General features: G+C 44.5%; 1 protein-coding gene across 2 annotated transcripts in view; it reads left to right on the forward strand.

Moving 5' to 3' along the window:
* Positions 1–1,897: 1,897 nt before the first annotated feature.
* CD247 (CD247 molecule) overlaps positions 1,898–16,525 on the forward strand; it is a gene marked incomplete at both ends in the record, with an annotated part of 71,573 nt that continues 56,945 nt past the window's right edge. For both annotated transcript variants that reach the window (XM_084250475.1, XM_084250476.1), the window contains one exon: positions 1,898–1,955. In XM_084250475.1, the coding sequence (XP_084106601.1) occupies positions 1,898–1,955 (58 nt within the window). The remainder of the gene's footprint in view (positions 1,956–16,525) is intronic.

Raw genomic sequence — 16,525 nt, forward strand, 5'->3', positions numbered from 1 at the left:
TGTATTTTGGAATATTTGCTGGTAAAGTTTCTGTTTGTCTTCAGGGTAGAACACTAAATGAATCAAGTCATTATTATTTAAAATTCTACTCCATTAAGTTTCCTTATTTGATTTATAGTTTCTCTAGAATTTTGGCTGCAAGATCAAGTGACAGGAAAGATCTGAAATAGTGAAGTCTTTTGGTGAGAGAAAAGTGTTTTACTGATGAACTACTTCGCGTTTGATCACGTTCCTCAACTGCTCTTCATTCTTCAGAGGAAAGCACTGGATCTGGGCTGGGGGCAGGGGTTGCATCAGGGTGGCCTTGGAAGACATTAAGATGCTGGACACTAAGGGGAGGTCATCAGGGTCCTTAGGCCAATTTTTCATTTTTTTTTTAATTGTTGTAGTTGTAGGAATTATTTCTATACTCTGCATACTTGACTCTTATTAACATATAATTTGGAAATCTTTTCTCCCATTCTATGGATTGCGTTTTTTACTTTCTTGATAGTTTCCTTTATGCACAAAACTTTCAATTTTCGTAATTTGTGCTTTCAGTGTCCTGGCTATTCTTGTAACCTTTTCGTGTAATTTTTGAAGCCAGTTTGTCTTGTTCTAGAACTTTCTCGTTGGTCTTGCAGTAAGACTGACTGATTAATTCAGGGAGAACAATGGGCTGCTTAAGAGGGAGCTTTTTATTAAAGACCGGATTATAATTTTTCACTTACCCAAGTCTTTTCTCTGTGTCTTTTTTTAAGTAATGTTTTCTGTAACTTTTTCATGTAATTTTTGAAGCCAGTTTGTCTTGTTCTGGAACTTTTGTTGGTCTTGCAGTAAGATTGATTGATTAATTCAGGGAGAATACTGGGTTGCTGAAGAGGGAGCTTTTTATTAAAGACCGGATTATAATTTTTCACGTACCCAAGTCTTTTCTCTGTGTCTTTTTTTTTAGTAATGTTTTCTGTAACTTTTTTCATGTAATTTTTAAAGCCAGTTTGTCTTGTTCTGGAACTTTCGTTGGTCTTGCAGTAAGACTGACTGATTAACTCAGGGAGAATCATGGGCTGCTTAAGAGGGAGCTTTTTATTAAAGACTGGATTATATGTTTTCACTTACCCAAGTCTTTTCTCTGTCTTTTTTTTAAGTAATGTTTTCAAGTTTGTTTCATGTAAGTGTTATACTTTTTATCAAGTTTATTTCTGGATATTTATCTTTTTATTATTGTAAACCACTCCAATATTTAAATGCTGATAACTAAAAAAACATGTCTGATAGTCCATGTGAGCTGTAGTATTTCAGACTCTTACATCGTACAAATTCAGGCCGCATTCAGAGCTGCAACCTCAGATTGACTCCAGCAATTTGCTTTATAGATAAGGTCACTGAAGCCTAGAGATGCTGAGTGACTTACTCAAGGCCACACAGCAAGTAGGTGACAGAAATGTCACTAAATCGAGTATTTTTTCTCTACATTTAGTGTGACTCTGAATCCAGAGCGCTCTCATTTTACCAAGCTTCATAATATGTTTGAGCTACTAGGAAAAGAGCAAACGTTCTTACAGATATGGGGACTCTGCTAGGGACTAAATTCAGCCATTAAGAAATTAGCAAAAATACGAAAAAAGGGAAAACAAAACAAAAGTTAAACAAGAGTTAGAGCAAAATTCACACAGGCAGATGCACGTACACACACACACCAAACCCTCAAACCTCCCCTGGCTTCCTGCCTATGAACCAAAAGGGGGAGTGTGAGTTTCTTGGCGCTGTAGGCAGGTGCCTTCTTCTCAAAGGCCCCATCATCCTCCACTTCCTGAGGTGGCAGCGGCAGAACAAAGCCGGCAGAGTCTCCTTGTCTTTGTCCCAGCCAAGGCCTCACAGCCTCTGCCTCCCAGCGATTCCTGGGGGAAGCTTCAAGATGAAGTGGAAGGCACTTGTCATCACCTCCATCCTGCAGGCGCAGCTCCCCGTTACAGGTAAGTGGACTCATGGATGGACCTTTTAAAAATTATTTGTGCATGTTGGGGAGGGATGGAGAGAGGCGAAGAGCGGGTGTCTCCTTCAGACTCCATCTCCCCAAATCAACGGGCAGCTGAGCAGAGGCAGGTCAGGCTCAGCCGTGGCACCTCCTCATATCAGCCAAGGTGGGCATCAGTTCAGAGCCCACTGCTTGAATGCACACCTGCCCAAAGTGGAGATCTTTCCAGTGATAAGAGAGAAAAGTTGGGGAGGAGGTGAGCAGAAAAGCAACCGAGGCAGACCCAGTGTGGAGAAAAGGAAGGAATTTAACAGAAGCTGGATGGGGCAGGAAAGTGTCAAGTGGGCCAGGTTTTGTGTTACGACATTTTTGTCTCTGCATCTCCTTCTTTGACCCCTTTGCTGGCGCATCACTCAGCCCCCTTCCCTCTTCCTTCGACAAAGAACATTTCGCTGGTTGTCAGGCAGGCTCACGCCACGCCACAGCCCTGGCTGCCTTGAAGGCCCCCATGCGCCAGGGCTGAGTGGGGTTGGCGAAGGAGGGAGGTGGCCTCCGCAGGGTTTGGGCGGGTGGTTTGTCTTGGGTGCGCCTGCTCCCCATGTCCTAAGCAAGGGTTGTCCTGTTCCACACTCACCCCAGGCTCAGTGATGCACCACCTCCTCTCACTCCAGGCAGCTCTAGCTGAGGCCAGAAAGCCAGAGATGCTGACAGAATGTGGGGGACAGAGGAGAGGGTGTCACTTAGACATCTTAGTATCAACCAACCAGCCAACAAGAAAGCGCACTCCTCAGCACGTTCCAGTTCAGGGGAGCCTGGTTTTTCGACAATTCTTTCATTTCTATCATGTTTTCTGGCTGCGAAAATGAGAAGAACTAATGAGGAGACAAAATGGACCGTCTTAAGGGGTTGGCGTCGTGGCATTTTTACAAGAAATGAGGCAAGCTAGATTTGAATCTAAAGAAACAGGGAGGAGAGACACAGGCAAGAGTCATTCCAACACCTAACAGCCCACCTCCATGTGGGGAAGTGTTTCTGGACAATGGTGGGAGGGCCAGAGGCCTCCCGTACATCTGTTCCTGCCAGGGACTGTGGCTCAGCCTTGGCCTCACACCCAAGGGATCCTGGGGATGAAGCCATGGCAGGTTTTCTGTAAGATCGCAGCTCTCTTCTCAGAAAAGCCTTGTCATGTATGAGTCACTTGCACAGTGGGTTGGGGACACCAGAGCGATCCCAGAGCTGCCCGTGCTTGGGATATATGGGGGGAAACAAAGGACATGATGCTCAAACAGCTTGTGAATCCAGAGATTTGAGGGGCAGGTCAGATTCTGGTCTCCAGGCCTGAGAATTGCACTTGGCAGGATGTTTCACGACACAGAGTTTCCTCCCGGTCCAACTGTGTTGGCCGTGGGGCTAAAGCAAAGATGAAGTGAATTAGATGAGAAAATGAACGGTTGCTTGGATGTTGATGGTTGCCAGCAGACAAGATGGGGGCCAGGCCCCATTTCCATAAATAACATTCAGGAGGAAAAAACTTTAGACTCATAGAAATTTTTTGACCTTTCAAATGTCACTTGCTTTGCCAGTGTGGAGAGTGAAATTTCAGCTATTTTCAGATGAGGCAACTAGACAAAAGTTTTTCAAGGTGTCCTACCCTGGATGAGATCAGGGAAGGGGGAACTTAAGAGAGGCCTTCAACACCGACGGCTGCTGCTGACAATTTAAGTGGAAGTCACCTCTCTTTTCTTGCTCAGTTCAATTATTCACCCCCAGGCCCTGCTGAAACACCTACCATTTGCTAAGACTTTTTTACTGTGTTTCCTCATAAATGCCCAGATAATTAGGATCAAAGGAAACAACGATCTAACCCGTCTACAGGAGGAGGTAGTCCTCTGCCGACACAGTCACAGGGCCTGAGATTAGAAGAGATAAATGGGGCCCAAATGGCACGGCCATGTTTTTGCCTTCAGAGCCCTCAGGTCCTCAGCACCTCGAGCCCTGCTCCACTGTAGCTATGAGCACACCCAGTGGTCAGTGTGGCCTTTGTTCTTTGTCCAGGGAGGAGAGGCTCAGTCACAGGTCTCAGGAAAAGCAAGCTCCCAGGCTTGGGAGCAACTCTGCTTCAAGGAAGAAGGTAGCTGGCTATGGTGGGAAGAGTCAGGTCAACCACAGATGGAATCCCAGCACTGCAGCTTTTTTAGCTGTGCAACCTTAGGTACATTTCTTAACCTCTCTGAGCTTCAGTTTTCTCACTCTAATAGAAGGGTCATCTTCCTTGCAGAGCTGTGAAAAAGGGAAGTGACTGCACAGCATCTGATATAGAGCAGAAAGCTTATTACACCCTGGCCTTTTCTCTTGCTCTCAACATCCTGAAATAGGAAATAGAAAAGCCCATGGTTAGGGTCCTTAATTTGCTTTCAGTTCTGTTAGAAAGAAGCACAGGGCATTTTCTTTATTTGTTGAAATCCATTTCATCCTTGTTTGATTTTTGAACAGACCCGTAGTTGCACAGGAACAGAGTTGGAAGATAGTAGGTGGCAGGCAGAATTGAGAACTAAATATTTATTTATTTATTTTAAAGATTTGTTTATTTATGCATACAAGAACTGGGGTGCAAGCCAGAAGTGCAGGAGGTGAGAGGATTCACCAGAGACAGAGTGGGGAGCAGAACAGACAGATGTACTGAAATACACTGCTGAGGGGAGCAGCGGGCAAGACAGGAGAGGTCTGCTGCGTCATGTGTGTTGCTCCCTGGGTGCTAGGGATCGAACTCATGCTGTAGTGGCCGGCAGTAGCTTGACAGCGCTGTCTTTAATCCCTGCACCACCAGGGAGAATCCCTACTTATTTTTTAAAGATATATTTATTTATGGGCCTCCCCTAGTGGCTCAGCGGTTGAGCGCTGGGCTACAAAGCTGCCTGCAGCCTCTTCAGCACCGGTTCGATCCCCAGCCACCGGGCGAGGGTCCCACATGGCGCACAGAACTCTCCTGCCGCTCCCGATGCTCCCCTCAGCGGTGTATTTTGTTGGGGTCTGCCTGTTCTGTTCTCCGCTCTGGCTCTGGTGAATTCTCTCACCATCCCGTGCTTCTGACTGTACCCAGTGCTTGTATAAATAAATAAATAAATCTTAAAAAAATGTTAAAAAAAGATATATTTATTTATGCATACAAGAGCTGGGGTGCAGGCCAGAGGTATGTAGGGTGAGAGGATTCACCTGAGACAGAGTGGGGAGCAGAGCAGGCGGATCTACTGAAATACTCTGCTGAGGGGAGCAGCGGGCAAGACAGGAGAGGTCTGCTGCGTTGTGTGGGTAGCTCCCTGGCCAGGGATCACACTTGTGCTGCAGTGGCTGCAGAGAGCTTCATAGTGCTGACACTTAACTCCTTGCACCACCAGGGAGGCCCCCCATTTTTATTTTTTAAACACTTATTCCATAGGGGCTATCCCTCTCCTTTTCCCTCTCCCACCCCACAAGTGAAAAAACACTTGAAAAACATACAATATAAATAGTTTAGGGGAGGATATTGGAGCCAGGTCCACCTGGTCATCACTGGTCAGGGTGTCCATTCAGATTTTGAAGCCAAATGGTTGGTGTGGGTGCCTGATGACTGGCTATTTATATGGAAATTTCCTGTTTTTTAAAAATTGAAGTAACATTGGTTTACAGCATTGTAAGTGGAAATTTTTAAACACTAGATATTTGCTTAACCTGCTTGGGACTAGATTGGATGGTAGTTTTTAAGTGACACTGTGCCAGTTTTTCATCCATGACATTATCACCAGTGGTTTATTCGAAACTCCATCACCTAGCTCTGCTCATCCAGATTGAGCTCTTTTGTTTTCAGCCTTGGCATGTCTCAAACTTGCTTGCCTAGAGCCCACATCAGCAGTCACCAAATAAAAACAGTTCTAGGGAGCCCTTGCTTAGGTGATTAGCAATGCTGTATTTATTTAAAGTCTTTGTCTTAAAAAATTTAATTTAATTTTCACTAGATATACCCTTTTACTTTCAAGAGACCCAAGCTTTGGGTCTCACATTTTATTTGGAAATGTTTGGCACCGCTAGACAACCGTCTTGTATTAGCATTGTCCAAATGCACCCCGGGAATCCTTTCTCTCTTGAATCTTATTTACCTATGGGTCAGCTAATTGATTAAATAAATCGCAGGAATAGTTCCAAATAATTGTCCTCTCTGCTTGAGCCAACGTTAGTTCTTTTTCATAGGAAAGTGATGATAGATTCGATCAGTTCGAACAAACGTTCAGCCAATTTGGTTGAATGGGCCTGTTCGTTAAAACAAAATGATCATTTAGTCAGTGCAAGTACAGAGTCATTTCTTTCAGCCTAAACAGTCGATCATGTTTATGGTCCCTGAGGAAAATGACACCTCAGTTTTGCTCAGAGACACATCCCAGCATGCAGCACAGTAGTAATCTCTGTGGAGTGAATTAAAAAGTGGGTATATGAGGGAATTCTATATGCTTCCATGTGATTCACTGATTTAATTGAGATAGTATATTGGAGGGGCATTGTGGGACTTTTTCTCTAGGGAACTTCATGTTAAAATACTTAAAAAAATCAGACTGGTATAGGAGATAAGGTAGTTTAGGCAAATAGGATGATTCAAAATTAGTTGCAAGGATGGCTGAAGATAAACCTGCAGTTATTAAAATTTTCCAGTTGTAAAATTTCTGGTATTCCTTTATTTTTGGAACTATGAAAATAATCATTTCATATGATGGACCAATGTTATAGCTCAAAAATAAACAAAAAAAACCACATTTTTTTCTGACTTGCTTTTGACACTAGTGAAAAGCGGAACATAAAAAACGCTGTTGGAGAATATTAACTAATGGACTAATATACTAATGAAAGATGAATGGATAAAAGGAAGCGCCTGCAGATGACAGTATAATCCAGGGAATCCAGTTGCTCGATTGCCTCAGAATATGGGAACAAAAAGCAGTATATTTAACCATAATAGTCTAGCTTGGCCTCAGTTACTAAATCCATATTCCAAGTAGCTATCACTCCCCCTCCCCCTTAATTTGAGTTATTTTAGCAAACATATCATAAATTCAGTGAGTTACAAAATTTTTTAAATCCATAATCTTTCAAAGTCAGCTCAGTAACTTTCATTTTCATTTCATGTCACATTCCAATATTTTTTGCAAGTATATATGCATATATTCATAGATGTATGGAATATTTTTTGTGCTTTTTAAAACTATCCTTTTTTAAAAAGAGCATTTTTTCATACTTAGCCTTCATGATTGTTTTTAATTGCTATGTAAACTTCCAAAGTTTATGTATCGTATTTTCTTCACTATTTCCTTATTGTTGGGCACTTGGACTGTTTCTAACTTTTGTTACTGTAACCTTAACATTTTCTTTTGAATTACTTCCTTCGGCTAATTTCTCCCAGACTGGCAATTAAAAGAATAGGCTAAAGTTAAAAAAAAAAAAAAAAACAAAAACAAACAAAAAACACAGTTTGCAAGATCCTTTAACCTCTGTTGAAAATAACTCTGTCGGGAAAGAAAGTTCTTTCCCAACTCCCTGTGACCATCTGCAAGGATTTGTGGCTGCAGGAAGCAGACAATGTGATGGAAGCAGATGGAGACAGAGGCCATGGAGTCAGAAAGAGGGAGATCGAGGCCCTCCCCAGCTCCTCACCCTGCGGCTGCCCACCTTTAGGGCTCGCACTTCCTCTGTAAGATGGCGATCACAACTTGAGCCTCTGCCCGAGGATGGTGGAGTAGAGATGCTAATTGGAAGTGTCTCCACACAAAAGGTGCTTGAAAGACAGTTTCCATTATCATATATGCCTCAGTTTCCCAAGCTGCACAATAAGAGTATCACTCCAATCTACCCTCCCTTACCATCACCCCCCTCCCTCACCTCCCTGTGCAAGAAAGTAGGAGCACTGGTACTAACATGCTTTCTTTTTCTTCCTTTGTTACGAAATTACAGTATAAACTTGGGCAAAAATCTGTCCCTGGGTTTCAGTTTTTCTAAGGATGAAAGAGATTTTCAACTAAAAAATGAATTGCATGTGGTCGTGACATTGCAAACCTTTAAAGAACAATTAGTTACCTAGCTCCCACCCCGTTGGCTAGGCTCACAGAATTAGGAACCTAAACTTCATTTTCGACTGCTGCTCCAAATCCTTTAAAAAAAAAAAAAAAGATTTATTTATTTATGCATACAAGAGCTGGGATACAGGCCAGAGATGTCGGGGGGGGGGGGGGGGGGTGAGAGGATTCTCCAGAGACAGAGTGGGGAACAGAACAGGCAGACTGACTGAAATACACTGCTGAGGGGAGCAGTGGGCGAGGCAGGAGAGGTCTGCTATGCCAAGTGGGTAGCTCCCTGGCCGGGGATGGAACTCGTGCTGCAGAGGCTGCGGATTGCTTCATAGTGCAGTGCTTAACCCCTTGCACCACCAGGGAGGCCCCTGCTCCAAATCCTTTTTAAAATCTGGACTTGCCAAAATTTCTAACTCTAGCCAGTGCCTCTGTTGTGAAAACGCAAAAATGAGGTCCAATGCCTTCTGGCAGGTCCCTCCTGCCTGGGCATCAGTTGCAGATTTACTGGGGACCCCCCAAGGACTTTGCCGGTGAGAGTCTGGTTGTGAAAGCCGGCTCGAAAAGAAAGCAGGTTGCTGTGTGATGCAGCCAAACAGCAGCGGTGGAAATGTTAGTTGCTTCCACTCGTCACTTTGCTTGCGTTATGATGTGCACACTCAGCAACAAGCTGGAGAGGGAGCAAGTGAAACAAATGCATGGAAACATTAAAAGTAGGGCGGCAGGGCCCCTGCCCAGTCCAGACCTTGTCCTCTTACTGCAGCCTTCCCTTCCTAGTTACGAAGCCTTTCCCTGCGTTTTCGCTGGCTGCACCCTCTCGTCGTAACAATCCTACAAAAGGCAGAAAAGGTAGTAGGATCCTCTTTTTATAAATGAAGAAAATGAAATTCTGAGGGTTGATGGCATGCCTAAGTGTAGAAGGCGGCCCCAAACAACAGTTGGGCTGATCCCTTGTTCCGGATGGTGCTCTAGAATGTTCTATACAGTCTCCGTACCAGGTCTGTGCTCATCAGTTGCAATATCATAAAACCAATGAGTGAATTCAAAGCAGATTTTTGAAGGTATTTCCCTTGGGAAGCACTTCTTACTATTTTCCTCTCAATTGTTGAAGTAAATTCTTGTTTTGATGATGAATATTCTCATTTCATATAAATTTTTCTGCTAAATTTTGAAATGTTTGTTAATGTAGAATTATGTTTTTCTCTGGTATATTATTATAGTCTGAACTCGCATTTTCACCAAATCTGGTAAAGTCCCTATTTTCCATTTTATTGTTAACAATGCATCTATTGTGGAGTTTTCTTAAGAAGGAAGGGCCTCGGTTTGCAATTCAACTTTTTTTTTGAGACTTATTTATTTATTTATGCATACAAGAGCTGGGGTACAGGCCAGAGATGTGGGGGGGGGGTGAGAGGACTCACCAGAGACAGAGAGAAACAGAACAGGTAGACTGACTGAAATACACTGCTGAGGGGAGCAGCAGGCGAGACAGGAGGGGACTGCCTTGACATGTGGATTGCTCCCCGGTTGGGGATTGAATTCATGCAGATTGCTTCATAGTGCGTAGCTTAACCCCTTGCGCCACCAGGGAGGCCCTGCATTTCAACTTGTTTTTATACTCACGAGTACACCACAACCAAATGGGTGGAACAAATAGGTAAATCGAAATATAAATTAAATCATATATAAGAGACGGTTCTAAATACTAGCCTGTAATTGATCTCTATAAGAAAGAATCTTCACATGGTGTGTAAAGGTTTGTGTGCATGAGGTTTTCTAGAAGAATAGCAGACCGCAACACACAGCCTCCGAACTGAGACTTCCCTGCAAAATCCTTGGGGAGTGGGAAAATTGCCTTTGAATGAAAATGTTTACAATGAATTCTCAATTATTTGTGTCATATTTTTGCTTCAAGTCCCCATGCATCTGCCTGGGCTGAGCAGAGCAAACACACGGTCAATTAAAGAGCCAAATATTTCAATATCTGTGACCCAGTGGCTGCTCCCAAAGCTGGCTGAGAAGAAGGTTGGGGAAAGAAAGGAGAGTTGTCCCAGAGACAGCAGAACATGAATGTGGGGGAGGGGTCATTTGTACATTGCCTTTGCCAAACTGTGGTTGGGGAGCATGCCTCCTAGTGTAAATCAACACCATTTAGGTTGGTGTTACATTTAGGATCAAACAAATCCTGATTTCTTCTATTGCTGTAGCTGCAAGTCAAGTGTCTTGTTGTGTTTCCCCATTGTGCGCTGTTATATTGGTTCTAAGACTCAACGTGGATGGCAGCGTAGTATGAAGTGAGGTAGAACTGCCATTTTGTCTTGGGGGTTGGGAGTGAGGGCGGAATTGGAGAAGAGGTTATGGGGAAGAGTAGAGAGGGCTAGCCTTCCTCGGTCCAGGATCGGGGATGATAGTTGTGGCCTATTGCACAGGAGGCTGACTGGCCAGAGCAGCAAGCTCCAGAGGGAAGGCAGTTGAGTCCGGTGCATCCATCATGGTAACAGCCCACGCCTGAGCCCCGTCCTGTGGGGCATAGCTCAGCATAGGCGCTGGCAAACCAGCAGGTCAAGCTATGTTTACCAGTGTGTTCTGATGGGGATGCAGGTGTCCACACCCCAGGATGCATGTGCTAGACTATATGGTGTTGTGCTGCATGTGCTAGACTGTATGGTGCTATGTGTTCGGGTGTGTTCCAAGGTGAGTGTACAGATGTGAATGTACTGGTGTACCTGATGCATGCGTGTGAGTGTCTGTTTGCTGATGGATGTGTATTGGCTCTGAAGGTCTGTGTTCTGTGTGCACCAGTGTGTGGTTTTGTGTGTCTGGTGTGTGACGTTAAGAAGAGGGGGGCTGCGGTAGGACACTTGGGTAGAAGGAAGGGCCAGCATCGCATGAGCTTGGATTTGGCAATCTGTGTAGGTGAAGAGCAGGTCTGAGATATCCCTGAGCACATTCTAAGGGTTCTGTGCAGAAGGGACACAAGAAAGGGGCGTCGAAACTGGAAGATTATGGAAAAGTGGGAGTTACTTCCTCATGGACGCACGACTTCTTCGGTTGGTGAGGTCCAGCTCCCCTTAGATGTCTCCCGTCTCCCAAGTAAGGCTGGCGTCTTTCCTTCTTTGATTTCCTCCCATTCCCTCTGCTTAGAATGCTGACTCTACCCCACCCCCACCTGTGGAAAACTTGTCCACCCCCTTAAATTCAAGCCCAGATGCGTGGGGATCTCCCTGGCCCACTGTTGACATTGTTACCAGAGTTAAGTTGACAAAAGAAGGTGGAAAATTATTGTTGTTCTCAGAATTCAGGGTTAAAAACCCAACACAAATAACTCCTTTAGATGAGTCCTTCTCATGGTGGAGGCCCAGCACACAAATAACTGTCGGCAAAAATATCAGCAGCTCCCCAAATTCTCACCAGTTCTTCTATCTTCTGAGTTTGGGCTAAAATAGCCCGACGGCATTTGGCACTTTTCTTTTTTTCTGCCCCAATAATAGATTGACCAACAGCCCTCTCAGGTGGCTCCTTGGCCAGCAAGAGTTGGTATGGCCAGACTGATGGTTATTTTTAATATCTGATTACTCAAACCATTCTGTCAGTCACGCAACTCATTGGTGAGTAAATATTTACCAAGCAGCAGTCACATTCCCCAAGTGAAACCAACAATCCCACAATCGACCCAACTGGCCTGTTGTCCAAACCAGTATTTGGAGATGGAAGTTGATGACTGAAAGTTCATAAGTAAAAGAAAGCTCCCCTGGTCCTCAGGATATGTTCTCGCGGTTTATGATAGTGACTTAATTTGCCTGTAGGCTTACTTCTGTGTGGTGTGGTTTAATTTTTATCATTTCGTGAGCCCATGCTAATTTCCATGCTGAGTTTAATAACAAAGGAGGTGAATATCAGGAGATACCACCCAGGACTGTTTTCAGCTAGGCTAGAGAGCTTCAAAAAGTCCCTCTTTAATTCTTCAGATTAGAGAGAAATCTTTGTCTTTTCTCCCACTTAACGATCAATGCTTCAAAGCCCAGACCTATATAAAATACACAAATGCTTTCTGGACAAAATGAATCTTGTTCATTTTCTTTGAATTTCAGTGGGAACAATAAAGATTGAGCTACAAAAGGTTGTCAAAGAGGATTATTCTTTTTCTTTCTATTAAGTATAGAGGCTTCAAAAGAACAGCTCAGAGAGTCAAATAATTGTATCCACTGCAGCTCACCCATCCATCTCCCTGCTGACCTGGCCTGTGAAATCCCCTTTAAAAACTTGGCCAGCTCTCACCTACCCATTGCAAATGCTGTATTGTTAAATGTTCCCAACCATAATTCCACGAGGGAGGCTGCTATAAAGCAAACTCCTTCCATTTCCACATAGCACGTTGTCAGGAATAGCTTTTCAGGGGGAGGGGAGAGGAGCCTCTAATTTTCAAAGCTTTGTAAGCTCATCTTGGAAAGGAAGCTACTTGGAAACCAGAATTGGGTTGTGAATAAAGTTATAATCACAAGCGTTTGCAATCCAAAGGGGCCAGCAGAGAGAATGTGGAAGGGAAGACTTAGAGAGCAGTTTTTGATCTTTGTGGCAATTTCTTGATTTCATTGGTTTGGAAAAAATACATCCATTAGTTTCTAGCTATGGCTCTAACCACAAAGTCTCAGACTTGAAGCTGATTGAATTCCTGGTTTGGATTCAGACCCTTGGGTCCTCAGAAATTCCTGTCAGCCATTTTGAAGAGCACAAAATGGCTCCTCGATGCTGAGATAGTGAGATTTGACTAATTGGGGATTTCTAATTTAGGATTGAGCATTTTCTAGCAGCATTCACATCTGGAGTGATTTCTATTAAAAAGGAAGGAAGGAAGGAGGAAAGAAACCTTATCTCAAAATTGAACAATCATTTCAAGTTCAGTGAAGAATGATTTCCCAAGGGTCCTCTCTAGGGGGTCCTCTCTATGGCCCTGGATGCTCACCCTACTGCATTCCTTCATACCCATGGCATTTCTCCGTCAAGTATGACCCTGTGTCATCACCTCTTTCCCATCACCACCATGCATTTTAAAAATAATCCTTCCAGAGGGAATATACAAGTAACATTTAATGGCATTTTGAATTATGCAAATTCAAAATAATGCAATACAAAAAGGCTAATAAAGCAGCAATTTATGTGCACTCTGCAGAATAAGATGACTTAATTTTACATTTATTCTTTTGAGAAAGTAACTTGAATTTTGCAAAGTCGTCAGGAATCACCTCTTGTATCATGTAACTTCCTTCTAATTAGAAGTGGTGATATCATGACTAGGCTGGGGTGGGAGTTGGGGATGCTGTCAGTGAATTTTGCCTTCAGTAACAGAAGAGTAGATGGAGACTTTTGGGAAAATTATCTATCACAATGGGGCTGACCTGATATGACGGAGTTAGAGAACATTCCAGCTGAAAAGGAGAGATAGCTTCTAGATTTTCCCGAGGAAGAAATGGTGGTCCTAAGGATAAATAAACCAGCCAAATGTCAGATAATCAGCAAGAGGCAGAGTTAGTACTTAAACTCAGGACTTTTGATTCTTTCTCCAACCATCTATCCCCTGGACCACCAGGTTGCCCTGTTCGAAGTAAATGGTGCTTCTTACTCTGGCTACTTGAATCTTACTCTCTGTGAAGAGGCTTCCTGTTGGAATAACAACCCCAAGAGAACTGCAGGGGCAGAAAGGGGGGTGGTGGCTGGTCTTGTTAGATCAGTCTGCCTGTCCGGAGTCCCTGCTAGTGGCAGACCAGCCACTTCCACGAGCAGGGAAAGAGCCTTTAACTGTCTCAGGAGGTTGCACAGGTATTGGATCCTCCCTACACTAAGAGCCCACCCTCAATGGCTAGGTTCACAATGCTGATGAACCTCGTTTGATCTCCCTCCCCTCCAGTCTCTACCGGCCATACTTTTGTTGTCTGGGTTTTTTTTGAGGGGGGGTGCCACAGGCCTAAACCTGCCCATGCACAGGACTACAGACTGTGTGAGGACCGGTAGCAGCCCTGGGGCCTGGCTTCACATCATCTGCTCTCTGGCAGCCGCTGGGAGAAAATCAAGTGAGCAATCTACCCTGAATCCTTTCAGAAAGAAGGCAAGCAGGGAATAGGCAGAAAGACAGCTGTGAACACACACACATCCCGAAATAAAATACAGTGGGGGGGGCTTTTAGTCTGTGTAGGTGTTCAATAGAAGACTAATGAATGAGTAACCCTATATTATTACTCTGTCTAGATTAAGCAAATATCTTATACAGCAAAACTTTTTTTTTTTTTAAATGGGGTTATGCAAAAGGGGAGCTTTTCCCACTTGATGAGTTTCCTGGAAAGTTTTGGTCAAGAGAATATTATAACAATGTTGAGACATACATTGCTGAATCCTTTAGTTATGCAAAAATTCATTTTCTTATTGAGCTGTTGTCATGTGTGTGGATTTTCATGTACTGGATTTTGTAGAGTGGCCAGATGTCTTTCATTTTCTTTCTTTTTTTTCTTTTTTTAAAAGATGTATTTATTTATTTATTTATATAAGCACTGGGTACAGTCAGAAGCGCGGGAGGGTGAGAGAATTCACCAGAGCCAGAGCGGGGAGCAGAGCAGGCAGAAGGACCGGAGCACACTGCTGAGGGGAGCAGCGGGCGGCAGGAGAGGTCTGCGCGCCATGTGGGACCCTCCTCCGGTGGCCGGGGAGCAGCCGGGGATCAAACCAGCTCCACGGAGGCTGCAGGCAGCTTCGCAACCCAGCGCTCAACCACTGCGCCACCGGGAGGCCTTGTCTTTCATTTTCTTAAACAGAGGTGTGCCCGGCTGCTTACCAAAGAATGGCCTCCCAGGCAGGATTGACCCCTAGGAGCTGGAAGGATTTCCTTTTTGAAGGTTTTTTTTTGTGATGCACTTTTACCTGGGATTCCCACGCCCACCTGGTCTGCCCTTCATGACTCAGAGGGACAGATAAATCCTTCATCCTGCTGATAAATTACTGACATTTCTGACTTCTCCGCTTAGACTGTCCAGGACTGTAGTGATCACAAGGACAGCGGCCCCTGAGCCAAGGCTCTGGCAGCCAAACTCACCTCTACTGGCAGATGGCATCTGTTATAATCACCTAGTTAACCTAACTAGAGAAGACTAAAACCAATGCGAGAAGAGCGAGTAATTTTCCTATTAGGGTATACTTTAACAAGATACTTCATTAACAGCTTGCAAAGGTGAAAATAAAACAGAGTGGAGCCAGTGCAGCCAAGTTACGAAAAGGAGATTTTTTTTCTTTTTGGGGTGACTATTGGAGGAGTAATTAAAGTTTGCCTGCGTGTGGAGAAGGGATTAGAAAGAGCAGATCTGGGGTCTCACCCCGCCCCGGCACCTCTGGCCTATACCTCAGTTCTTGTATGCATAAATAAATAAATCTTAAAAAAAATGAAAGAGCAGATCTGGTAGAGGGAATTGGAAATCAGGAAACACCAGAAGGGAGCTTGGCTGTTCCTCCCCGCCCTCTCCAGCCTTACTCCCCACCCTCCGTGGTTCTGGGATGAAGAGACTGGGGAAACCACTCATACATGGCCTTTGGAACCCGGATCTGTAACCTCCTCTACCAGGCCCGGTCCTTACTTGCCCGGTGGGGGACATGCTCTCTCGAGCCTCCTTCCTTGTCCAAAACAGTCAACTCACAAAGCTCTTCTTCACTGAAGTGTATAATGAAGGTTATTCCCCAAACTCTATCCTGTAAGATGGGGATACCCCACCACCCAAAGTGGGTTGTACATTTTGGAAACAATAGTTTTAACAAAGTCAAGGCAGGTTTTGTTTCTTATCTCACTGTAGGACTTTTCAGAACTTTCTTTCTGCAAATGTGCATTACCCTCCCCAAGGCTGGGCAATTGATGTGACCCCATTTGGCACTATCGTTGCTGTTGTTTTTCCCACTTATTTCAGGGAACATCTACCAAGTGTCCTGAAGAACACAGTTTGAGAAAGGCTCAGTACTAGACTATGTTGAGTGGCTCAGAAAGTCAGAGCTCTGGGAGGGACTTCTAAGAAGGGGGATGCATGGGGCAGGGGGTGGGGGCCTGGAACACACGGCGTGTGGTGGGGGGCTGACAGGACTGGAAGGGGCAGAATTTAATGCAAGGAGAAGGACAGGAAGTCACCGTGAGAGGGGAAGCTGCATGATCAAAGGCGTGAGCACAAATGCTGCAGATAAGGGGCTCTAACTCCTTCCTTTGGAGCAGCTTCCAGGCCTGCCCAGGGCCCATGGCAATCAGGACAGGCAAATGACTGGGGGGAGCAGTGAGGGGCCCTGAAAGACAGGATTGCCCCATTATATAAAGAGACCAGCCACACTTTACCCGTCTTAATAACCTCCGTGTTCAATTCTACAGCAAAACCTACCAACATCCCAAAGATTTAATGCACCCTTTGTAGCAGATGCATCAGGTCCCATCCATACCCCTGGCCTCCTGCTCTGTGCTCCGGCA

This window comes from Talpa europaea, assembly GCF_964194135.1.
Source record: "Talpa europaea genome assembly, chromosome: 12".
Taxonomy (NCBI): Eukaryota; Metazoa; Chordata; class Mammalia; order Eulipotyphla; family Talpidae; genus Talpa; species Talpa europaea.